At 50.5% G+C, this 25,883-nt stretch overlaps 1 protein-coding gene across 1 annotated transcript in view; it reads left to right on the top strand.

Moving 5' to 3' along the window:
* Positions 1-25,883, top strand: part of Vps50 (vacuolar protein sorting 50) — a 69,094-nt gene that overhangs the window by 6,605 nt on the left and 36,606 nt on the right. The window contains 1 exon segment of the mRNA XM_069313923.1: positions 23,692-23,936. Within this exon segment, the coding sequence (XP_069170024.1) occupies positions 23,692-23,936 (245 nt within the window).

Raw genomic sequence — 25,883 nt, 5'->3', positions numbered from 1 at the left:
CATTAATTCATGGTCTTTGAGCTCCAGACAGAGAATATGATGAGGTGGAAGTCAGGAGCTCCAAGTGGTGCTGCTGCCACCTGTTGGTGGCCAATGACTGTATCACATTGCCTGATCTGGTTACTGTGCTGACCATACAAATACCTGATATTACAAAAGTTGTTATAGCTTTTAATACTGCAGCTTTCAGGTCTCTGGACATTTCTTAGTTCTTCTAAATCTGAATTAATTTCTTTAATTTGTATGTTTCTAATAATTGCATTAGATAGTCCAAAGTCATAATCAATGTTTTCTTTCCTGCAAGCCTCATTGGCCAATCGATCTACAAAGTCATGTTTTCCAACTCTAACATGGGATGGGATCCACACAAATTTTATACAATAGTTATTATCATCATTGGCAAAAATTACATTCCATATAATCTTTAATGCATTCACTGGAACACTATATTGTTGAATGTGAAACCGTAAAAGGCTTTAGACCTCCTGGCCTCTTGTACCACTAACTGTGTAACTATTTCATTGATTCAGGTGTTCTGGACGACATCCTAACAATTTATCCAAAATTTGCTTGTCCATTTTAAAGAATGAAGAACAATTTTTATGTATATTACTTCTAAGCTTATGAACCTGTCCCTGCCCTTGTGTGGCAGTGCACAATAGAAAGTTGTTTTCACATATTCATACATTAAAATATTGATTGTATCCCATGATATATACTGTGCTTCGGCCTACAGTTTAGACTTATTGTCTTGTGTATGACCCTCGGTCCTCTGTGACAGTGAATACCAGCATTATCCTCACTTTAATAAGACTTAATTTAAATTCTCAGATTAGGCAAAATTGTAATTAATTTTGTCAATAAAGATGTTAATAATAATAATGTTGGTGGCCAGCCATAACTAAAACGAGTTTGACCTAGTTTTGGAGTGAATCCTTTGCAGAAATGTTTGGCTGTTTGTGATTTCTTTTCTGTGAACCTTGCAGTTGTCTGTATTGCTTCACTTATTTTCTGGATGTTTTCTTGGTTACAGTTCCCTGCTTACTGTGACTTTGTAAGTTGGCCAGGTTCTGGCTCTGGTCCCCAGCAAGCTATACAGGACTTCTAGGGTTGATGTGACTCATTTCAGAAGAACATTGTCTGTAAGCTAGTTTCAGGGAGCCACTGAAGCCTTACCAGAAAGGGGCACTTCAAAACAGTATATTCAGCAGTTTTTTTCTGGGCTCCCCCCAGCTCCAGCTCCAGGGGAGCCCCTTGGGCTCCCTGGAGCTATCTAGGCTGATATTGCTAATATTAGACTTTGGCATTAGTCAGTGTGAATGGCTTAGGCCTACCGGGGACCACGAGCCAGAACCTGGCCCCCGCAGAGAGGCACGAGAAGCAATGGACTATAGAAACCCCCGTGTGATTGGAAGCACTCTGTCTGCCATCAACTGGGTCAGACACCCAGAAAGGTAAGGATCCCAAAACAAACCCCTATTCAGGTTAAGAAATTGCTACCGAGAGTCAAACTAGTGGACAGAACTCCACAAACAAATACGAGCAAATGAGCATGTCACCACGTCGCCGCACCGCCATCTGCGCAGCTTCCCCCTAGCCAGGAAAAGGAAGGGGGAGCCCAAGAACTCGCGCCGGCTACCCAAAACCCCCAGTTCTGAGGCTGATGCACTAGGCAAAAGTCGTGTGCTCTGGCTCATGAATTGGTTCTCAGCTCTGTGTCTGTGTGGTGTGGTGGCTGTCTTCTTAGGGATGCATGAGCCAGAGTAATTCTTCAGTACTTGGGCTGCATGCGTCTAGGGTTACCTTCCCTAGGTGCCCAGTAAGTACTGCTCTTGGGGCTTGGGGCCTCCTTCCACAAGTTCTTGGTTTCTGCCTCTGCTTGGTTGTTTGCTGCTCGGCTTTCGGCCGCCCTTTGTGTGCTGCAGTGTTCTGGCATCTTTGTTCACCTTAGAGTAAGAGGCAGTTAGCAACAGTACTTTGCGCAATTACTGCGCAGCTAGTTATCACCTATCATAGCAGCCAGCTCTGATCCACCTGGGTACGCTGTCCTCTTGCGGGGTTTTCTTTTTCTTTTTCTTTTTGTTTTCCTGCCTGGTAGGGGGATTCTGCCTTTGGTTTTTGCCCCCCCCCTGGTGTAAATAGCATACAATTCTCTGTCCTGGTGGTACTGAGGCATTAGAAGGAAAGTAGAACGCAGATGTGGTATACACAGATTTCGCAAAGGCATTTGATGAATGTGACCATGGAGCGATAGCACACAAAATGAGGACAATGGGAAAAACTGGTAAAGTAGTATGTTGGATACACAGTTTTTAGTCGAACAGAACACAAAGAGTAACAGTCAGCCATATGAAATAGTCCAAGCACAGTTAAAAGCTCTGTACCTCGGGGTACAGTCCTTGCACCATTGCTTTTCCTTATTCTCATATCAGATATAGACTCAAATACAAGGCACAGCTTTGAATCATCCTTTACAGATGACACAAAAATCAGCATGAAAATTACCTCTGCTGAAGACATTGAAAAACTACAAACAAATATTAATCAAGTTTTTGACTGGGCAGCAGAAAATAACATTATGTTTAACAGTGATAAATTCCAGGTACTCGGATACAGTAAAAATGAGAACCTTAAACATAATGCAGGGTACAAAACGCAATCAAATTTTCCCATAGTAGGAAAGCAACGTGTAAAGGATTTTGGGAATAATGATGTCTGACGACCTAACATTTAGGGAGCGTAACCAAGAAAATATTGCGACAGCCGGAAAAGTGATAGGATGGATTACAAGAACTTCCAAATCCAGGGATCCTATCACAATGGTTGTACTCTTCAAATCACTGGTGCTGTCCCGTCTTGAGTACTGCTCAGTACTCACTTTCCCCTTCAGAGCAGGAGAGATTGCAGAAATAGAGGGAGTTCTTGGTTCTTTCCAAGTTCGCCGGGTTCGAGTTCTTGGTGAACTGGAGGAAGTCCCATTTGGTCCCCTCCCAGGTTCGGATTTGGCTGGGTCTTATTTGGGAATCTTGGACCGCTTCCTTGTCTCTCCCTCCAGAGTTTTTCCTTCGGCTGCGGTCCTGCCTTTGCCAGTTTCTGGGGGCTCCCGGGTCACTCGGCGGTTGCTCAAGGTTTTGTATGGGAGCCTGAACTTTGCCGTGATGGTCTACCTGCCAGGTCGGGTTTGGCTTCGTCGGCTGTTCTGGTTTCTTTGGGGACGTCCCTTTTGCCTCTCTCGCGATTGCTTGGTTCAGCCGCCGGGGGCCTTGCGTCGGTTGCTGCATCACCGGCTTCCTCTTCAGGTTTTTCAGGGTTCAATACCTTGGGGCCTATCCGAGCCCTCACTCGATGTGTTCACAGATACGTTGTCTCTGGGCTGGGGCTTTGTGACCAGTGCTCAACAGGTCGGCCAGGAGCAGTGGGGTCCGTCCTTCTGTCGAGCCCGTAGCACAGTTCAGAAGTTTGCGGTGGTGTGGTATTCTCTTTGGAGGATTCGGGTTCCCCGCGGATCGACAATCTGGTTCCATTCAGACTGCTCCCTGGTGGTTTATTGTCTGAACCGTGGGGGTTCTCTGCGGTCCTTGGCTCTTTGGGGCTGGTTGCTTCGGGTGATTTGTCTGCTGAGTTCTCATGGTTTGGCTCTCCTGGCGGTTCACATGTGTTGGGTGTCCAACGTTCTGGCGAATGGCCTGTCTCGGTTCATTCCCATGTCCATGGAATGGTTGGTCGACGCTGACTCCTTCAGTTGGCTCTGCCAGACTTTCGGACGCCTGGATGTGGACTTCTTCATGTCAGCAGGGTCGAGGCGTCACCTATGTAATGTATGGGAAGGGCGTATGTGGCGCCCTTCCTCGACAGTGACGCCGTCGGGGTCGATGTTTTTCGGCAAGACTGATTGAGGTTAGGGTTCCTGTACTTCTTCCCCCCAGTTCAGCTGTTGGTCCTGGCTCGCTTGGAGACTTACCAGGGAAGAGTAGTCTTCTTGGTCCCATGGTGGCCGGCCCAGCCTTGGTTTCAGGTGCTGCTTGGTCAGTTTCCGAACCCGGAGGTTTTCCCGTAGCTCCGCCTCTTTCAGCAGATCGGTCCAATTTGTCACGTGGCTGGTTCGATCTTCTTCTCGAGCCTTCGTGTTTGGTCTTTTTGACTCGAGTCTAGCACCATCTGTATGGTGCTCAGGTGGCGTCCTTGATGGTGTCCTACCTGCGGGCTTCGTCTCGGCGGCAATATGAAGTTTCCTGGTGGTCCTTTCGTTTCTTTCTCTTCGTAGGTGTTCTTTGCTCTCAGTTAAGGTTGTCTTGTCCTTTCTCTCGTGGTTGTTTCAGGACCATCATCTTATGCCAAATACTGTCACCTCGTATTGTGCGGTGTTGGCAGAGCCGCTACTTCTTGCTTTCAGTACTGATGTTACTTCTGTACCATTTCGCAAGCTATTTCGTGCATTGTTTCACCAACGGCCTGCTCATGCTCCGCTTGAGCTGTTTCTGTCCTTGGATTGGGTGCTTTCTTTTCTCTCTTCTCCTCGGTTTGTTGTAGCCCCTTTGGTTCAGGACTGCTTTTCCAAGGCTCTTTTCTTCTTGGCATTGGCTTCTCGGGGTCAGGTCGGGGGAGCTTCATGCTCGCTTCCGGCGCAGGGGTTTCTGCTCTCTTGGTCCTCGTGATAGGTTTATTCGCTTGCAGCCGTCTCCTCTTTTTCTCGTGAAGAATGAGACGACTGCTTTCCGGAGGGGTCCTTGGGTTTTTGATTCATGCGTGGTCAGGCCAGGGGTGCATCACATGTTGTCCGGTTGCGGTTCTCTGCCATTATTTACACCCCATGACTTCCATGTCCGGAGACGCGCTTTGGATTGATTCGGTTTTCCTTCGTCCCTGTTCCAGAGTGCAGATCTCTCAGGTCGTCCTCACGGTTATTCGGTCCAGCCAGCCTGTGGTCTATCCCCATGCCCACTACGTTTGTAAGTTGGCGGCTCTTACTGCCGTCTTCGGCAACATGTCTTGGGCTGACATTCAGATGTGGGGTTTTTGGCGGTTGGGCAGGGTCCTGGCTGCATGTTACTTAGTTAATGTTCCTGGGGCCTCGTCGGACCTGTGTCGATTTGGATTGGCAGTTGCAGGTAGTTGTCTTGGCTTCACGTTGAGGAGCGAGCAATGACTTCCTCCCGGGTAAGTCCCTCTTGTTTTCGTCTTTTGGCAATAGCTCCGGGAAGCTGAAGGGGCTTCCCCCAGAAAACCAGTGTTGAATGTAATGAAACGCCATTTTCTGGGTGAGACCCGGAGGCTCCACGACAACCCTTCCTCCCTCCGGTCAGCAGTTTTTCGTGTGTTTTTGATATCCAGCCTCAGAACTAGGGTCTTGGGTAGCCGGCACGAGGGGTCTGAGGCTCCCCCTACCCCCTCCCGGGTTGGGGGAAATTGTGCAGACTGCGATGTGGTGACATCAGGCTTGTTTGCTCGCTTTTGTTTGGGAAGTTTTGTCCACTACTTTGGCTCTCGGTAGCAATTTCTTAACCAGAATAGTGGTTTGTTTTGGGATGCTTGTCTTTCTGGGTGCCTAACCCGGTCGATGGTAGACATAGAATGTTTCCAACCACATGGGGGCTTCTATAGGCCATTGCTCCCCATGCCTCTCTGAGGGGGCCAGGTTCTGGCTCGTGATCCCTGGTAGGCCTAAGAACTCCATTCACACTGACTGAGGCCAAGGTCTAAGGTCTAATATTAGCAATATCGGCCTGGATAGTTCCGGGGCGTTTGATGGCGTTTCATTACATTCGATGCTGGTTTTTAAAATATTTGTACCTTCCAATTCTTCTGTAATCACAGTCATTGTCTTTTGCTATAAGGCCTTTTACTAACCCAACAATTGTATCTATAATGTTTACTTCTGCTGTTATTTCCTTTTCTGTGGGGAGCCCCTACGGCTCCCTGGAGCTTATCGGGCTAATGTGTGTTATGTTAGACCGGGACATTAGCTAAGGAGTTCAGACCTACCAGGGACCAGCGCCAGAACCTGGCCCCTTCAGAGAGGTTTCAGGGAGCAATGGCCCTGGAAAACCCCATATGGTTGGGGGTTTTCCTTATCTGCCATCGACCGGGGTTAGGCACCCAGAAAGGTAGGCGTAACAAAACAAACCCCACATGGTAAGACACTACAACAAAAACCGAACAGAGAGGTAGAAAACTCCCTACAATCCCAAGGAAACAAGCAAACAAGCAAACATCACACTTTACTGCCGCGCCGATCGTCCGCGCAGCCCTCCCCACCCCGGGAGGGGGGAGCCCCGGACCTACCGCGCCGGCTGCCAAGCTCCAGTTCGTTCGCTAATGTCAACCGGGATTGACGCTTCTCTGGCCTCAGTTTCCTAGGCGGTGTTTGCCTTGTGTGGCGTTCACTGCCGTGTGTTGTGGTGTGCGGTGGCCAGGAGTACTTCATCAGTGCCGGGGCTGCATGTGCTTAGTGGCTGACTTCCCTAAGCGCCCTGTGAGTACTGCCCTTGCGTTACAGGGTTATCTTCCCTGGGGCGTTCGGGAACCATTCCCGTAGAGGTTCTTGCTGCTCGGCATTTGCCTCGCCCTTGGGGCCAGCTGGGGCTTGGGGCCCTTGTTTGGCCCTGGGTAGGGATTGGTATTGTGCTGGTTAGGGCGTCAAGGTGTTGCGCAGCCTGCCACCTCAGCGGCGGCCGGTTTCTGTTGCCTCTGGAGACGGTGTACTTTTGCGGGGTTTTTCTTTTGTTTTTCTTTTTCTTGCCTGGTGGGGGTCTGCCTAAGGTGGTTATAGTTCCACTGGTAGTGTTTGGCGGCCCTCTGCTAGGCCCCCGTGCTTGTACACGTCTCGGGGGTTTTCAGTGCTATAATCTACCCTCTTGTTATGTTTGGGTTTCTTAACCGGTTAGCAACACCTTGCCCGGGCTTCCCGTAGTTGTTACCCTACGGGCCCTGGAAACCCCTGTCTGGGCTCGGGGGACCATTGCATGTGTCTTCCGGGTTCCAACCCGTCTTGTACGGGATCGTTGGTTGCTGTTCCCTTGTCTCCGGGTGACAGTCGTCATTTTTACCTCCGTCATGCTGCCTGTTGGGTCACTGACACCTTGACCCGGAGTCTTGCGAGTGATTCTCTGCTTGTTCTCCAGTACTCTCCTGATGTTATTACTGTTCAGAGTACAGGCGGCATCCGTGTTGCAAGCTAGGTTAGGTTGCTGCAACATGCTAGGTTGGTTTCCCACTCGAATGCCCCGTGGCCGCCCCGTTTGGTTAGGTGCTGCTCGCCCCTTTCTCTCCATGTTCCCGGCTCCGGACCGTCTGCGTGTTTCTGGGTCGGGGCGGGGTTCAGTTGCGGCAGAGACTCGGGCGGTTTTCGGGGGATGCCCCGTTCGGGTTGGGGACGGAGGTTTGAGCCTGTGCCTCCTGCCAAGGCTTCTGGGTCTTACCAGCGGCCCTTTCTTGTTGCCTTTCCCGTGGGCTCTTGCTTTTCTTTCAGGGCGGAGGGCTTGGAGGACGGCTCTGCCCCGGGGCCTCTGTTGTTGGTTCCCGGGGCTGTGGGGGTTGCCTACTAGCAGTTCTGGGGCGGTTTTGCCCCTTCAGGGGTTTTTCTGCTGTTGGGCGTCGTTTTTCGCCCTTCCAGTCTGCTAGCTTCCCACATTTGCTGGCGTGTTTTTGTGTATTAAGCGTCAGTCACAGCCCCTGCTGGCGGCCATTTTCGTCTGCCGGTTTCCCGGCGTGGCCACCAGGGCGGCGTTGCGGTTTGTTTACATGCGTCTGGGTGTGCGAGCGAGCGTCTCTGGTGAGTTTTCAAAAAATTTGCAGGGTTTTTGTTCTCCTGTTGTCGTTTCTTTGTTTTTCTGGTGTTTTCTTGCCGTTGCCTGTTCCTCTGGGAACGTTTGGGTGTTGATTTGGGGTCTGAGCCTCTGGGTTTAGGCTCAGTGCCCCTGGCTGGTATGCTTGCTCCCACACCTTGCCCCTCGGTTTTCGGTCTGTTGGGACCGTTTTCCCAGGGCGTTCTGCTGGGGTCTGTGCTTTGCCTTTTAGTGGTGTTTTCCGCCGGCATATGTGGTGGTTTGGGCTCCCCCTGGTTCGATTCTGGGTTCCTTTGGGTTCCTTGGTTTCGTTCTGGAGGTTTCTTCCTCTTGGGCCCCCTTTTGTGGGTTCAGGGGACTTTGTTTCCTCGTGTGACCCGGTTCGGCCTTTTGGGGTTCCGGGGTCTTCCTGGCTTGCAGGCTGAGCTTTTTGGGTCTTGGCACATGTTGTGGTTGTGCTGGGACTTTGTGGTTTTGCTGTCGAGGTGGGCCTTTTGATGCAGTTTTGTGCCTTCTTTGCCTGGCCGGCGTAGTGCTCTTTGCCACTAGTCGGCGGCTTGTGCTTTTACAATATATGTCCTCACCTAGTTGTGCTTGTGGGGGTTGAGCTCTGGCTCCTTGGTCCTGCCTCTCAACCGTCCGTCAACAGGTGTATCGGTTCCTGTGCCTGTTGGGCTCTGTCATGTCTACATGTGACATTGTATGGGGGTCAGCCTCGTTACTTGTGTGAGGAGTCGCCACATTACTTCTTGGTGCTTTCCCGTTCCCATTCTGACACTCAAAAAAAAAAAAAAAAAAAAAAAAAAAAAAAAAAAAAAAAAAAACTAATTCTATCTGTGGCTCTTTTGGGTACTCAGTTTCCACCTGTGTCCCCTAGTGCGTGTGCCCCTTGTGTTACATATCCTGTCCTTCTCAACCCTGTCAATTCCCTTGGGTATCTTGTATGTGGTGATCAGGTCTCCCCTCACTTCCTCTTCCAGCGAAGTGTGGTTTCATTCCCGTAGTCTCTCCTCATGACTTCGGTTGTGTACTTTTTCTTTCTGAAGGGGTTCTGTTCCCTTCTCTGTTGACTGGGCGCTGGGGGAGCAGCTTGCTCTGTTGCCTCTCGCTTGGTCCCGCTGTTGGTGGGCGCTTTGGGTTGTCTTCCGGCCTCTGCTGGCGTCGGAGGACGGCTTCTCCCCCTTGGGGGGGGTTCAGAGCTGGCGGGGTGGGCTTCTTCCCTGCGCTTCATTTCCTCTTCGTGGGTGCGTGGGGCGTGGTCGTTCCGCCCCATCCTTCTGGGCTTCCCGTCTGCTCTTTGCAGTCATGAGCTTTTCCAGTCTGCAGTTCTTCTGGACTACTTCCGTCTGCGCCCTGGATCCTCTGCCCTGCTCGGAGGACTGTTGTCTCCTGTTCGGATTCTGTTAGGGCCGGGTGCATGGATGGTGGACCTGGACCTCCAGGTCACTTCTTGGCACATTCCTCTCCAGTTTTTCTGGGGCTAGCACGGTTGGTAATTACCTATGTGTACTTACCTAAGTGTAGTTACAGGATGAGAGCTACTCTCGTGGTGTCCCGTCTTCCCAGCACTGTCATATCATGCTTTGATTATAATTGTCATATTGTCGTATAATGATTGTCATATGTCATAATATGTCTTCATATGATTGTCATACAATGCTTTGGTGGTGGGGCTTCAGGTTTGCTGTTTTTATTGCATTCCCTATTTTGTGAAGGGCACTTTGTATACTCTTTGCATCTTTACCGGATCTTAGTGCCCTGTCTGCGTCTGAGATTCGGTGTCTGGCCTACCTCGACGACTGGCTGGAGTGGGCTCCCAGTCAGTCCGCTTGTCTGCTCGCCAGGGGATGGTTCTTTCCAGATCGCTGGGTTTGGTTTCCTGGTGATCTGGAGGTTTTACCTTCTGTTCCGTCCCGGGTTCGGACCTGGGCCTTGTTTCAGGCTCTTGGGCCCCTCATTATCTTCCCTCCAGAAGTGTTACTGTGGCTGTGGTCCCGCCTTTGGCTGTTCAGGAGGGGGTCCCGGGTTGCTCAGCGGTTGCTTGGGCGGTTGTGCGGGAGTTTGCACTTCGGCGTGCTTGTCTACCCGCGGAGTCGGGTTTGGCTCCGGCGTCGGTTGGTTCCTACGGAGACTCCACTTCCGCCTCTTGCATTCCTTGGGTTCCTCTGGGGATCTGGTGTTGGTGCTGCGTCACCAGCTTCCTCTTTGGGGTTTTCGGGGTTCCGTGCCTTGGCGGCTCCCCGAGCCTTCGCTCGATGTGTTCACGGACGGGTCGTCTCTCGGCTGGGGCTTTGTGACCTGTGCTCACCAGGTCGGCCGAGGTTGATGGAGTCTGTCTGTCCGTCGGGCTCACAGCCCGGTTCAGGTGTTCATGGCTGTCTGGTTTGCGCTTCGGAGGGTTTGGGTCACTAGGTACTCTACCGTTCAGCTCTGTTTCGACTGTTCTCTGGTGGTTCTTGCCGGAACCACAGGGGGTTTGGTTAACCGTGTGGCTCGTGTCCGGGGTGTGTCCTGCGTCCTGGTGGACAGCTGTCTCGGTTCATTCCTCTTCGTGGGTTGGCCAGTCGTCGCCGATTCGTTTTGTTGGCTCTGTTGGGCTTCTGGACTCCTGGCCATGGACGTCTTCGGGTCGGCGTGGTCTAGGCGTCGCCCGTTTTGTGGCGCCCTTCCCACCTGCGAGGACTTCACGGTGGAGGCTTTCGGCAGGCCTGGTCGAGGTGGGGGGTACCTGTACCTCTTCTCCCGGTCCAGCTGTTGCTTCGGGTTCTGGCTCAGTTGCAGCCCATTCCCACGAGAACAGTCCTTATGGTTCCACTGTGGCCGGCCCGGCCTTCTTTTCAGACGCTGCTTGATAGGTGTCCGTACCCGGGGCGTTTTTCCTGAGGCTTCGCCTCTTTCGGCAGGCCGAATCGGTCCTGTCCGTGACTGGTTCGGCCTTCTCTTTGGCTCTTCGCGTCTGGTATTTTGACGCAGGTATCGCCATCTCTATGGTGTTCAGGTGGCTTTGTTGCCGGTGTCCCACCTGCGAGCTTCGTCTTGGAGACTGTATGACGTTTATTACGTCTTCTCGCGTTTTGTTTCCCCTCCGGCCTGCTCATGAGTCGCCTGAGCCATCCTGGTCCTTGTTCAGGGTGCCTTCTTCTCTTCCCCTCAGTTTGTGGTAGCCCCTTCGGTTTCAGTTTCCTCCTCTTTGGTACTGGTGGTAGCTTTATTGGTGTGCAGCCTTTCTCTGTCCTGGCGACGGTCGAGACGGCTGCTTTCCGGAGGGGTTCTTGGGGTATTGGTACTTGTTTGGTTTGGCCGGGGGGTGCGTCCTGTGTTGTCCAGTTGTGCTTTTTGCTGTTGCCGGCGTACCGTGCCTGGGGATGCGCTGGGGTTGATCCGGTTCCTTCGTTCCCTGTTTTCAGGGCTCGGGTCTCCCGGGTCGTCCGCAGTGTTTTCCTTCTTACTGCGGTCTGTCTTTGCGCCCGTGCTGTTCAGACGTTTACAGCAATTGCTGCTGTGTTGGTGACGTCTCGGGCTCATTTCGGGTGCAGGGAATTGTGGGTCGCACAGGTTTTTGGCCGCCCATCCATGTGTATGTCTGTTCTTGGGCGTTCTTGTTGCCTTGGGTCGCAGGTTTGCGACCGGTTGTCTTGGCTTTGCGTTGCAGAGTTTGTGGCGGCCGCCTCCCGGGTTAGCCCTTTCTTTTCCTTCTCTTTGGGTATGAAGCTCCAGGGAGCCGTAGGGGCTCCCCACAGAAAACCAGCGTTGAATGTAATGAAACGCCATTTTCTGGGTGAGCCCCGGAGGCTCCCTGGAAACCCTCCCTCCCACCGGTCGGCGGTTTTTTCGCGTTGGTTGAGGCTTAGCTTCCGAACTGGAGCTTGGCAGCCGGCGCGGTAGGTCCGGGGCTCCCCCCTCCCCCTCCCGGGGTGGGGAGGGCTGCGCGGACGATCGGCGCGGCAATAAAGTGTGATGTTTGCTTGTTTGCTTGTTTCCTTGGGATTGTAGGGAGTTTTCTACCTCTCTGTTCGGTTTTTGTTGTAGTGTCTTACCATGTGGGGTTTGTTTTGTTACGCCTACCTTTCTGGGTGCCTAACCCCGGTCGATGGCAGATAAGGAAAACCCCCAACCATATGGGGTTTTCCAGGGCCATTGCTCCCTGAAACCTCTCTGAAGGGGCCAGGTTCTGGCGCTGGTCCCTGGTAGGTCTGAACTCCTTAGCTAATGTCCCGGTCTAACATAACACACATTAGCCCGATAAGCTCCAGGGAGCCTCCGGGGCTCACCCAGAAAATGGCGTTTCATTACATTCAACGCTGGTTTTCTTTGCAAGCAAAATTATCAGGAGCTTCTATCAACTGTGTTTTGTACCAGTTCAGATATGGATGTCGGTTCCTTTCTAATTTCTTGTCTGATGTCTACTTGTCTGATTAATGCTTCTTTAACCATTTCTCCTAATGCTTCATTCTTTCTGGCCACTTTGTGTGTAATTACCTAAGTGTAGTTACAGAATGAGAGCTACGCTTGTGGTGTCCCGTCTTCCCAGCACTCTTTGTCATATAACGCTTTGAAACTACTGACAGTCTTGGCCTCCACCATCTTCTCACCTAACCTGTTGCAACCGTCTACCACTCTGTTTGCGAAAGTGAATTTTCTTATTTCTTCAGCATCTGTGTTTAGATAGTTTAAATCTATGACCTCTTGTTCTTGAAGTTCCAGGTCTCGGGAAATCTTCCCTATCGATTTTATCAATTCCTGTTACTATTTTGTACGTAGTGATTATATCGCCTCTTTCTGGGGGGAGCCCCGTCGGCTCCCCGGAGCTTTACCGGCTGATATGCTAATGTCAGACTTTGGCATCAGTCATGTGTATGGAGTTCTAGGGCCTACCGGGGACCACGAGCCAGAACCTGGCCCCCTCAGAGAGGCAAGGGGAGCAATGGCCTATAGAAACCCCCGTGTGGTTGGAAGCATTCTATGTCTGCCATCGACCGGGTCAAGCATCCAGAAAGGTAAGCATTCCAAAACAAACCCCTATTCTGGTGAAAATTGCTACCTAAGCCGAACTAGTGAATAGAACTCTTCAACAGAAAACAAGGAAACTAGTATGACGTCATACGTCACCGCGCCGCTGTCTGCGCAGCTCCCCCCTCCCCGGGAGGGGGAAGGGGGAGCCCCAGACCTCCCACGCCGGCTATCCACCCATCAGTTCTTCGGCTGATGCTATAGGCAATGGTTATGTGCTCCGGCTCCAGTGGTTGTTTCAGCACTGTACCTAGAGTGTGGTGTCTGTTTTCTAGGTGGTGCGTGAGCCGGGAGTGATTCTTCAGTACTCGGGCTGCATGCGCCTAGGGTTCCCTTCCCTAGGTGCCCTGTAAGTACTGCCCTTGGGGCTTGGGGCCACCTTCCACAAGTTCCTTGAGTCCTGCCCCTGCTTGGCCGTTTACTGCTTGGTTTTCGGCCGCTCTTTGTGTGCTCGGGTGTTCTGTCTCCCTTGTTCACCTTAGAGTAAGGGGCAGTGTTTGCACTGGTGGGGCGCGGGGTACTGTGCAGCTTGTCTTTACCAATCATAGCGGCCGGCTCTGTTCCGCTTGGGTACGCTGTCCTCTTGCGGGGTTTTCTTTTTCTTTTGTTTATATACCTGGTGGGGGGGGGTCTGCCTTCGTTCTTGCCCCTGGTGTCCCTTGTGTTCTGAGTATTTCTGGTGGTACCCCCTGCTAGGTCCCCGTGAGTGTACACGTCCCGGGGGTTCAGCTCTTAGAAAGTTGTTTGGTAGCTTGGGTGCCGGTTAGCAGTACCCTGCCTGGGATTACCTGAGCGCGAGTCCTCTTAAAGTAAACGCTCGGGACCCTGGGAAACCCCTGGGGGCGCGCGGGTCCGATGGATGTGACCCCAGAGCCCCCCCCCTCGCTTCCAGCGAGTTTGAGGGTTGCTCTCACCTTTTGTCTCTGGGTGACTCTCTGTTTTGCCTCCATCTGCTGCCTGTGGGGTCAGTGACCCCTTCGACCCGGTGTCCTGCGAGTTTGGTTGCTCGTTGTGGCTCGGTTACCCAGTTGTGCTAACAAAGCAGGTGCGGGCAGCAGGGGCGTTGCACTTGAGCCTTGGTGGTGGCAACGTTCTCGTGGTTTCCTCCCCGGGAGCCCCGGGGCTGCCCCGTTGTAGTTCGTTTTGGGACTTGGGGGTGTTGGTTGCTTCGGTTCCATCCACGCCCCCTTGTCTTTCCCCTGGTTCACCCTTCCTGCCTGCATCCGGTTCCTTACCGTCTGTAGGTTCAGGGCGGGGTGTTTGGTGGTGTTGAGACTCGGGCAGTCTCGGGGAATTCCCCTTCCGGGGTGGTGACGGGGGCATTTGGGCCTGTTCCTCCAGCCGTGTTGTATGAGTCTGCCAGTGGGCTTCCTTCCTTAGTGTTTTCACGGCTGCCCCGGTTTTCTGGTACGGCCGGGGCTTTGGGGGAACGGCTCGGCCCCGGGGCCTGTCGTGTAGGTTCCCGGGGCTGGGGAGGGGCTGACTTGGGGGGGCCTTGGCCCCGTTAGACCCCGTGGGGGTTTTTATCCCCCTCTAGGCGGGGCTTGTGGTTACGCGGAGTGGGGTCTTTCCTCCCCACTCGCCGTACGTGCTGTTGGACGTCGGCCCCTCCCCGGGCTCGGTTCCTTGGCCTTTGAGTCGGTTGGTTCCGTCCTGGGGGTGGATGTTTCCTCCCCCGCTTTTTGGGACGGTGTTTTTGTCATGTTTCCCCGTTCGATGGGGTTCTGCGTGACTTCTGATCTCGGGTGCGCCTGCGCCTTCGTGTGCCTTCGGGACTAGTGTTGGCTTCTGTGTTCTTGAGGGTACGGGAAGGTTTTTCGCTACTTCCCGCATTATTGGAACGTCTGTCGGCTCCTAGTACTTGTCGCCCTGTTGGGCTACTTGTCGCCCTGTTGGGCTACTTGTCGCCCTGTTGGGCTACTTGTCGCCCTGTTGGGCTACTTGTCGCCCTGTTGGGCTACTTGTCGCCCTGTTGGGCTACTTGTCGCCCTGTTGGGCTACTTGTCGCCCTGTTGGGCTACTTGTCGCCCTGTTGGGCTACTTGTCGCCCTGTTGGGCTACTTGTCGCCCTGTTGGGCTACTTGTCGCCCTGTTGGGCTACTTGTCGCCCGGTTGGGCTACTTGTCGCCCGGTTGGGCTACTTGTCGCCCGGTTGGGCTACTTGTCGCCCGGTTGGGCTACTTGCCGCCCGGTTGGGCTACTTGTCGCCCGGTTGGGCTACTTGTCGCCCGGTTGGGTTCCTTTTTTTTTTTTTTTTTGGGCTCTTTGCTTCTTTGGCCGGTTTTATTGTTCCTGCTTCCTCTTTTGGCTCCTTTTCTCGTGCAATAGTCCTGGCTGGCGCCTTCCCGCAGGGAGGGTGTGCGGTTCGGCCAGCGTGTTATGCGCGTGCGCCGTGGAGTTTGTTTTGGTCTGGGCGGTGTTTCAGTGCTGGGGTTTTGCGCCCTTTTTGCTACAGTGCTTCGCCTCTCGTTCTTCTCCCTGGCTGCGGTATGTGCCCCTTCGCGCCGGGGGTATCCTGGTTCCCAGTTGTGGGGAGGACACCGCGGTTTTCCCTGTGTCATGGGTGTGGACCGCCTCCTTCGCCTCTCCCTATTCTCCTGCGGGTCCGGCAGGGTCCAGCTCTGGCGTCTTCACCTGGCGGTGCTCCCAAGTTCTTCTGGGCACGGTTGAGTTGTGTCAAGTTCGAGCCACCATTCGCCAGGTGAGTTTCTGCGGTCTGGCGTCTTTTGGCCGGGCGCTGGATGCGGCGGTGTTTATATACCTGTCTTTATTTAGGTATATTTTTGTACGACTGAGACCGTTCGCACACCAGTGACTGTCCCTTTTTCAACCCTCCCTGTCCCCCTCATGTGCATGTCCAACCCATGCTGGAGTCATTCAGGGGACCCTCCTTTTTTAATGTTGTGAGGTGTGGGGGTTGTAGGGTTGGTTCTGTACTCACCTGGTGAGGCTCCTGGCTGTGCTTGCAGGATTTGAGCTCTGGCTCTTGGGTCTCGCCTATCTGGTAGAACTTGCGGGATAGTACCAGTGGAGTGCAGTGGTGCTATTGGCACTTTTGGGGAACACTGTATTACCATCAGTGGTCTGTGCTTGTTACACAACCTACTTGCGAGCATAAGCCTTCTTGCTGGTTCGTCCGTGGGCTTCCAGGGCGCACTGGCCTGTTTTCGTATGGCAGTTCCGGCCCGTCCTGGTTGTGGGGGTATGTGGGCCGGTGGCCTGCTCCTAGCAGCTGCCTGGTGGGCCATCCTCTGGCCGGTCTGGCCTGACCTTGGGCCGGGCTTGAGGTGTAAAAGAGCTCCCAGTACCTCATCCAGCAGGTATCGAGCGGGGTTTCTCCGCCGTCGGTCGCCTGGTGCAGGTTTCTGGACCTGCAGGGTTTTGTCGTGTCTCCGTTGGCCCTGTCTGGGGTCTGCCTGCTCCGTTCTCTGCCTTTGCAGAGGGGAGTTGCTATTTACATGTTGCATGTTGCAGTGGTGCCTGTTGCTGCTGCTGCACGTGTGCATTGGTACCGTGTTTCACGGTGGCGTGTCCTTGTTCCTGTGTCCGGTTGTGGAGTGGCACTTTGCTGCCGTTTTGTGCCTGGAGATTGCGTGGGGTTTTTGTCCCTGCCTGATTGTCCACCCTTGGTTGTTCTCCTGTTTTTTTTTTTTTTTTGTGCTTCTGCTCTTTCTTCCTGCCTCCTCTGCAGCAGGGATGTTCTGCGTGTGTTCTTAGGCGTTGGTCAGCCTGTGTCCTGTGATGTGCTTGTCTCGGTCTGTTGCAGTTGTTCGTGCCCCTTGGTTCGGGTCCTGTTCTGGCGGCGACCCTTCCGCCTTCTTTGGTTTTCCTAGCTTGCCCTGCCGGTTGTTGTTGTTTTTTTTTTTTTGGGGGGGGTTCTTGCGATGTCTCGCGTCGGACCCGTCGTTTCTAAACTCCTGGCGGGCTTGCATGCTTCGGGGAGTTTTTCTGTTCGGCAGACGTTCCATCTCCTTGTGCCGCCTGGGTCTCGGTGGTCGCGCCCGAGATCTTCTCGCGGCTCCGCCTTTTTCCTGGGCTCGGGAGGGACTTGTCGGGGCTGCTTATGTTCTACCTCGTGGTCTTGCCTCCGGTTGGTGGTCGGGTGGCTTCGTGGTAGGTGTCCCACCTGCGTGCTTCTCTTGGCGGCAGTATGGGGTATTTTGGCGGTCCTTCCTTTTCCTGTCCCTTCTTAGGTGGTTCCTCTTGTTAGCTTGGTTTACTCTCGGCTTGGTTTTCTAGTGGGGGTTGGGGGCAGTCGTCTTGCCACATACTGTCGCCTCTTTTCGTGCGGCGCAGGCGGAGCCGCTTCAGCTTGCTTTCGGTCTTGGTGTTGCTTCTGCACCGTTAGTCAGCTGTCTTGTGCGTCATTTCACCTCCGGCCTGTTCGTGCGCCGCTTGCACCATCCTGGTCTCTGGTCAGCGTGCTCTGTCTTCTCCTCGGTTGGTAGTGCCCCTTCGGTTCCGGTGTGTTTTTTCGTCGGCTCTTTCCTTTGGGCCTTTGCCTCTGGGGGTCGGTTCGCTGAGTTTTCTTGCTCCTTCGGTTTTAGCGTTTTGGTTGTTTGATGGCAGCAGTCTCCATCTTTTCTGGCGCGGGGTGGGGCTGCTGCATTCTGGAGGGGTCCAGGGTTTGTTGGTGCTTCGTTGGTCGGGCTGGGGGTGTGTCGTTTTTGTGTTCAGTGGCGGCCCTCCGCTGTTGTTTGCGTGCCACGGCGTTTGGGTCCGGAGCGCGTTTTGCGTTGATCCGGTTCTGTTCTTCCCGGTTCGCGGGTGATGGTGTCCCGGGTGGTCAGCTGTGTTCTTGCGGCTAAGCTGCCTGTGTTCTTCCCTCATGCCTGTGGCGTTCGTGGCTTCGCTGCTCTCGCTGCCGTCTGGGCGACGTGGCCTTGCAGTCAGTCGGGCATGGATTTTTGGTGTTCGTGCAGGGGCCTTGCTGCTCGTGGTTCTCGTGTTGTTCCCGGGATTTTCGGGGCTGTGGCGCCTTGGGTTGGCGTTTGCTGCCGGTTGTCTCGCCTCCTCGGGGGGTGCGTGGTGTCCGCCTCCCGGTTTTGTCCCTTTGACCTTCCTCTGTGGGTAGTTAGCTCCGGGCAGCCGACGGGGCTCCCCCCAGAAAACCAGCGTTGAATGTAATGAAACGCCATTTTCTGGGTGAGACCCGGAGGCTCCCCGGCAACCCTCCCTCCCTCCGGTCGGCGTTTTTCGCGTGTTTTGACATCCAGCCTCAGAACTGATGGGTGGATAGCCGGCGTGGGAGGTCTGGGGCTCCCCCTTCCCCCTCCCGGGGAGGGGGGAGCTGCGCAGACAGCGGCGCAGTGACGTATGATGTCATACTAGTTTCCTTGTTTTCTGTTGAAGAGTTCTATTCACTAGTTCGGCTTAGGTAGCAATTTTCACCAGAATAGGGGTTTGTTTTGGAATGCTTACCTTTCTGGATGCTTGACCCGGTCGATGGCAGGCATAGAATGCTTCCAACCACACGGGGGTTTCTATAGGCCATTGCTCCCCTTGCCTCTCTGAGGGGGCCAGGTTCTGGCTCGTGGTCCCCGGTAGGCCCTAGAACTCCATACACATGACTGATGCCAAAGTCTGACATTAGCATATCAGCCGGTAAAGCTCCGGGGAGCCTCCGGGTCTCACCCAGAAAATGGCGTTTCATTACATTCAACGCTGGTTTTTTCTTCTGTCTTCTAGTTTTGGCATATTTAATGCCTCTAACCTCTCCTCGTAGCTCTTGCCCTTCAGTTCTGGGAGCCACTTAGAAGCATGTCTTTGCACCTTTTCCAGTTTGTTGATGTGCTTCTTAAAATATGGGCACCACACAACCGCTGCATATTCTAGCTTTGGCCTAACAAAAGTCGTGAACAATTTCTTTAGTATTTCGCCATCCATGTATTTAAAAGCAATCCTGAAATTAGAAAACGTGGCATAGGCTCCTCGCACAACGTTCTTTATGTGGTCCTCAGGTGATAGTTTTCTATCTAGAACCACCCCTAGATCTTTCTTTATGAAAATTCTTTAAAGACTTCTCACATAATTTATAGGTTGTGAGGGGTCTGTGTTCTCCTATTCCGCATTCCATAACATGGCATTTATTAACATTAAATTCCATTTGCCAGGTGGTGCTTCATATACTTATTTTGTCCAGGTCTTCTTGAAGGGCATGACAATCATCTAAGTTTCTTATCCTTCCTATTATCTTGGCATCATCAGCAAACTTGTTCATGTTCTGTATACCAACTGGTAGATCATTTATGTAAACAATAAACATCACTGGTGCAAGAACTGAACCCTGTGGTACTCCACTTGTGACATTTTTCCAGTCTGATACATTGCCTTTGATTACTGCTCTCATTTTTCTGTCAGTCAGAAAATTTTTCATCCATGTTAGAAGCTTACCTGTCACCCCTCCAATATTTTCCAGTTTCCAGAACAACCTCTTATGTGGAACTCTGCCAAAAGCCTTCTTTAGGTCCAGATAGATGCGGTCAACCCAACCATCTGTTTCCTGTAAAATCTCTGTGGCTTGATCATAGAAACTGAGTAAATTCGATACACAGAATCTTCCTGATTGAAAACCATACTGTCTGTCTGTTATTGTATCATTTCTCTCCAGGTGTTCTACCCATTTACTTTTTATTATTTTTTCCAATACTTTCACTATTACACTTGTCAATGATACAGGTCTATAATTGAGGGGGTCTTCCCTGCTGCCACTTTTGTAGATTGGAACTATGTTAGCCTTTTTCCACATGTCTGCTACGACTCCTGTACACAGGAGTACACAGGGATACCTGAAAGATCAGGTGAAGTGGAATGCTGAGCTCAGATGCACATTCTCTCAGAACCCATGGTGAAACTCCATCTGGGCCAGCTGCTTTGTTCTTACTGAGCTCCTTTAGCATATTTTCCACTTCATCTCTAGACACCTCTATCCGCTCTATGTTGTTCTCTGGAATTCTTATCGTGTCTGGTTCCCTGAAGATTTCATTTTGTACAAACACACTTTGGAACTTTTCATTTAATGTTTCACACATTTCCTTTTCATTTTCTGTGAATCTGTTTTCCATTTTCAACCTCTGGATATTATCCTTTACCTGCAATTTGTTGTTTATGAATTTGTAGAATAGGCCCGGTTCTGTTTTACATTTATCCGCTATCCCTTTTTCAAAATTTCTTTCTGCCTCTCTCCTTACTGTTGTATAGTTGTTTCTCGCATCTTTGTATCGCTGGTATGTTTGGGGGTTTGGCCTCTTCCTATACTGATTCCATTTTTGTGTCTTTTGGTCTCTGGCCCTCTCACAATTTCTGTCGAACCAATCCTGTTTTCTGGCCCTGCCTCTCTGTTTTGGTATGAATGTTTGTGTGCCTTCCTCGTATATTTTTAAAAATTTGGCATACATTTCATTTACTTCCCTGCCTAGTAACAATTCTGTCCAATTACACTCATTAAAAAAATTTCGAAGTTCCCCATAGTGACCTCCTTAAATCGAGTTTATCAACTGTTTCAATTTCCCCATTTTCTTCTAGATGATATCTTAAATCATAATCAATGTCTAACAGGACATGATCACTCTTTTCCAAGGGAGGAAGGTACTGGATGTCAAATATCTCTTCTTCTTTCCTGGTGAATACTAGATCCAGTACTGACGGTACATCTCCTTCCCTCATTCTTGTGGCCTGCTTTATGTGTTGATACAAGAATGTCTCCAGAATGAGGTTCACAAATCTGCATGTCCAAAAGTCCTCCGTTCTTGCTTCATAGGCCTCCCAGTCTATTGCTTTAAAGTTGAAGTCCCCCAGTATCAACAGTCGTGATTTATCTTTATCTGCTTGTACAATAATATCTCTCGTGACCATTATGAGGCCCTCTCGTTTGTCATCCAGTTCTTCCTTTGTCCAAGTGTTGCTTGCTGGTGGGCTGTAGGCATTTAAAATTATCATCTTATCATCCTGATTCCAGACCTGCAATGCCATTATGTCAATATCTCGAGGGTTTTCAAATATTAACTCTCTTACCTTCAGGTGTTTTTTCACCAGTACAGCCACTCCTCCTCCCTTCCTAGTTTTCCTGTCACGTCTCCAAACTGAATAGCCTCTTGGGAATATGACTTCATTTATTATATTTCCTTCAAGTTTCGTCTCTGATAATGCAACAATATCTGGGACCCTAAGTTGAATTATATCTTGCAACTCCAAAGTTTTTGACCTCACTCCATCTATGTTGGTATATACAATTTTTAGGAACATGTTCCCTTTTCCTTTGCTCTTTACTCCCCCTTCCACTACTGATCTTGTTGCTTTGTTTTTATGTACCATTTCACAAGCTTTCCAGTCCCTGTCACTTTGTAAAAAAAAAAAGAATTTCTGTCTTCTTCATTTCTATCCCCATTTAGACGTTTTGCCTCAATTAGGTTCATTTTCAGCTTTTCTCTGTCTTCCTTGGAGAGGTCTTGTCTTATTGACCAAAGTTTGCCAACCTCATCACTCTGCAATTTCCTGGCATTTCTCAGCACATCCATCATGTTTTTCACTCCATTAAACGTCACCCTTAAGGGGCGGTTCTTTTCTTTCTCATATTTTCCAATTCTTATAAAATCACTGACATTTTCCTTTGAGCCTTCTCCTAAACCTATTTTCTCTATGATTTTCATCTCTTCTGCCGCTCGGTCCACCCTAGATGAAATTTCCTGCTCTAAACATCCAAAAATGATTATGGACTTAGTTCTATCTGCAGTGTTTTGTACCAGTTTACTGTTGGTAACCAGTTCTTTCCTAATTGCTTGCCTAATTTCTGCTTCTTGTTGGTCATTTCTGGTTTTGACTTCCGAACACACTTCTTTGATAGTCTCTTTCTCTTTTACAACTTGAGCATATGTCGCTTTTATTTCTTCTTTATACTTTTCTAGTTCTTTATTCACCTCCTCTATGTGAGTTGTCAGTGAAGTTTCCAGTTGGAGATCCTTACCTAACTCTATGTTAGCCCTTAGGCTTGCTTGGAGTTGTTCACCATATGAGTCTATTTTCTTGTTTATTTCTTCAAAGTCACCACACTTCACTTTCCATGCCTCATTTTCTTTCACTAGTTCCTTGATTTGCTCCTCCTGATTTGTTACCTTGTCTGTTAATGCAGTAATAATCTTACCTTGCTGAAGAATACTCCCTTTTAGAGTGCAAAGCTCACTCCTAAGAGCTCCATTGTGTGTAATTACCTAAGTGTAATTACCTAAGTGTAGTTACAGGATGAGAGCTACGCTCGTGGTGTCCCGTCTTCCCAGCACTCTTTGTCATATAACGCTTTGAAACTACTGACGGTCTTGGCCTCCACCACCTTCTCACTTAACTTGTTCCAACCGTCTACCACTCTATTTGCGAAGGTGAATTTTCTTATATTTCTTCGGCATCTGTGTTTAGCTAGTTTAAATCTATGACCTCTTGTTCTTGAAGTTCCAGGTCTCAGGAAGTCTTCCCTGTCGATTTTATCAATTCCTGTTACTATTTTGTACGTAGTGATCATATCACCTCTCTTTCTTCTGTCTTCTAGTTTTGGCATATTTAATGCTTCTAACCTCTCCTCGTAGCTCTTGCCCTTCAGTTCTGGGAGCCACTTAGTAGCATGTCTTTGCACCTTTTCCAGTTTGTTGATGTGCTTCTTAAGATATGGGCACCACACAACAGCTGCATATTCTAGCTTTGGCCTAACAAAAGTCATGAACAATTTCTTTAGTATATCGCCATCCATGTATTTAAATGCAATTCTGAAGTTAGAAAGCATTGCATAGGCTCCTTGCACAATATTCTTTATGTGGTCCTCAGGTGATAGTTTTCTATCTAGAACCACTCCTAGATCTCTTTCTTTATCAGAATTCTTTAAAGATTTCTCACATAATATATAGGTTGTGTGGGGTCTATGTTCTCCTATTCCACATTCCATAACATGACATTTATTAACATTAAATTCCATTTGCCAAGTGGTGCTCCATATACTAATTTTGTCCAGGTCTTCTTGAAGGGCATGACAATCATCTAAATTTCTTATCCTTCCTATTATCTTAGCATCATCAGCAAACATGTTCATATAATTCTGTATACCAACTGGTAGATCATTTATGTACACAATAAACATCACTGGTGCAAGAACTGAACCCTGTGGTACTCCACTTGTGACATTTCTCCATTCCGATACATTGCCTCTGATTACTGCCCTCATTTTTCTATCAGTCAGAAAATTTTTCATCCATGATAGAAGCTTACCTGTCACCCCTCCAATATTTTCCAGTTTCCAGAACAACCTCTTATGTGGAACTCTGTCGAAAGCCTTTTTTAGGTCCAGATAGATGCAGTCAACCCAGCCATCTCTTTCCTGTAATATCTCTGTGGCCCGATCATAGAAACTGAGTAAATTCGATACACAGGATCTTCCTGATCGAAAACCATACTGTCTGTCTGATATTATATCATTTCTCTCCAGGTGTTCTACCCATTTAGTTTTGATTAGCTTTTCCAATACTTTCACTATTACACTTGTCAATGATACAGGTCTATAATTGAGGGGGTCTTCCCTGCTGCCACTTTTGTAGATTGGAACTATGTTAGCCTGTTTCCACACGTCTGCTACGATTCCTGTACACAGGGATGCCTGAAAGATCAGGTGATGTGTGTGTGTGTGCGCGCGCGCACGTCTGTGTGTGTTGTGTGCTTTCATTGTCAGTGTTACTCGGGGAGCACCACACTGCAGTTATGGTAGGACTAGTTCCCCTTAAGACTATCAAGTATTTTTATTATACAAGGTATTTGTATCATTAAGTATGGTGGGATAAGAGAACAAGGATGCCTCCCTCGATCACTCGTAAGCATTTGAACTACATTGTACTTAATTTAAAAACTATTTTATTATTTACAGGAAGCAATATAGAGAGAAAGGATGTGTTTGACTTATTCAGTAGAGAGAGCTCCCCATTTGATATAGCAGCTGAAGAAACTATAGAAGAAGACATTATGGCAAATGGAGAGGCAAGTGATCCCTTGACTCTGAGTGATGACGACAGTGATGATGATGTCCCAGAGGAGCTAAAGAGAGATTTTGTTGATGAACAAACTGGAGAACCTCCCCAGCCACACCCAAAGCGGAAATTAGATCATGGCAAGGTACGATCAAACGTTTATGTAATTAAAATAAGTTTATAATGTATGTATTTTCTGGGGGGGAGCCCCTTCGGCTCCCTGGAGCTTACTAGGCTGATATGCTAATGTCAGACTTTGGCATCAGTCATGTGTATGGAGTTCTGTGGGCCTACCGGGGACCATGAGCCAGAACCTGGCCCCCTCAGAGAGGCATGGGGAGCAATGGCCTATAGACACCCCCCTCCCGTGTAGTTGGAAGCATTCTATGTCTGCCATCGACCCAGTTAGGTACCCAGAAAGATAAGCATCCCAAAACAAACCCCTATTTTGGTGAAAATATTGCTACCAAAAGCCGAACAATTGGATAGAACTCCCCTAAAAGAAACGAGCAAATAAGCATGATGTCACATGTCGCCGCGCCGCTGTCTGGGCAGGTCCCTCCTCTCCGGGAGGGGGAAGGGGAAGCCCCAGACCCCCCCAATGCCGGATATCCACCCGTCAGCTCTCAGGCTGATGTTAGAGGTGGAGGTCGTGTGCTTGACTTTAGCATTTCCAACACTGTGCTTTGAGTGTGGTGGCTGTCTTCCAGGGGTGCGGGAGCCAGGAGTTATTCTACAGTACTTGGGCTGCATGCGCCTAGGGTTCTCGTCCCTAGGTGCCCTGTAAGTACTGCCCTTGGAGCTTGGGGCTACCTTCTAAAAGTTCCTCGGGGTCTGCCTCTGCAAGGTCGTAATACTGCTCGGTTTTCGGCTGCCCTTTGGGTGCTTAGGGGTTTTGTCTTCCTGGTTTACCTTAGGGTAAGAGGCAGTTTGCACTGGTGGGGTGCAGGGTACTGTGCAGCTTGTTTTCACCACTTACAGTGGCTGGCTTTGTTCTTTGTGGTACGTTGTCCTCTTGTGGGGTTTTGTTTTTCTTTTTGTTTTTGCCATATAGGGGGGTCTGCCTTGCTTCCCCCTTTTTTTTTGTGCCTGACCTGTGCACGGTTCTCTTCTGATGGTGCCTCCCCCTGCTAGGTCCCCATGAGAGTACACGTCCATGGGGTTCAGCTTTAGACAGTTGTTTGGTAGTTTTGGGTGCCGGTTAGCTTATCCCTGCCTGGGATTACCTGGGTGTGAGTTTCCATTAGGCGCTCAGGACCCTGGGAAACCTCTAGGGGGCGCATGGGTCCGATGGATGTGTCCCCGGAGTCCCCCCTTGCTTTGTGCGAGTTCGAGGGTTGCTCGCACTCGCGGTGAACCTCTTCACGTCGGCTTATTTGCGGCGCCTACCCCTGTATGTGGTGCCCTTGCCCGATTGCGAGACCATCGGTGTCGATGTCTTTCGGCAGGACTGGTCGAGGTGGGGATTCCTGTACCTCTTTCCCCAGCTTCAGCTGTTGCTCCAGGTCCTAACTCGCTTGGAGACCTACCAGGGAATACTAGTCCTCTTGGCCCCGTGGTGGCCGGCCCAGCTGTGGTTTCAGGCGCTGCTTGCACGGTGTCCGAACCTTTAGGATTTCCCGTGGCTCCGCCTCTTCCAACAGATCGGTCTGGTGTGTCATGTGGCTGGTTCGAACTTCACCTCGAGTCTTCGTGTATGGTCTTTTTTACTCTGGTTTATAAACAAATCATCATCATCATCTCTATCAGGTTTATCATCATCTATATGGTGATCAGGTGGTGTCTTTGTTGGTGTCCCACCTGCGGGCTTCATCTCGGTGGCAGTATGAATTCTCCTGGCGGTCCTTTTGGTTCTTTTTACGTCTTCGTTGTTGTGCTTCGCTTTCTGTTCGGGTATTGTCCTTTCTCTCTTGGTTGTTCCAGGACCGTCACCTTATGCCTAACACTGTCGCCTTGTATCGTGTGGCGCTGGTGGAACCCCTTCAGCATGCGTTTGGTATTGATGTTGTTTCTGCGCCGTTTTACAAGCTGTCTCATGCGTTGTTTTACCTCCGGCCTGCTCATGCGCCGCCTGAGCTGTCTTGGTCTTTGG

The sequence above is a fragment of the Procambarus clarkii genome, chromosome 7 (assembly GCF_040958095.1).
Source record: "Procambarus clarkii isolate CNS0578487 chromosome 7, FALCON_Pclarkii_2.0, whole genome shotgun sequence".
In the NCBI taxonomy this organism is placed as follows: domain Eukaryota; kingdom Metazoa; phylum Arthropoda; class Malacostraca; order Decapoda; family Cambaridae; genus Procambarus; species Procambarus clarkii.
This window is presented reverse-complemented; position numbering and strand designations above follow the sequence as displayed.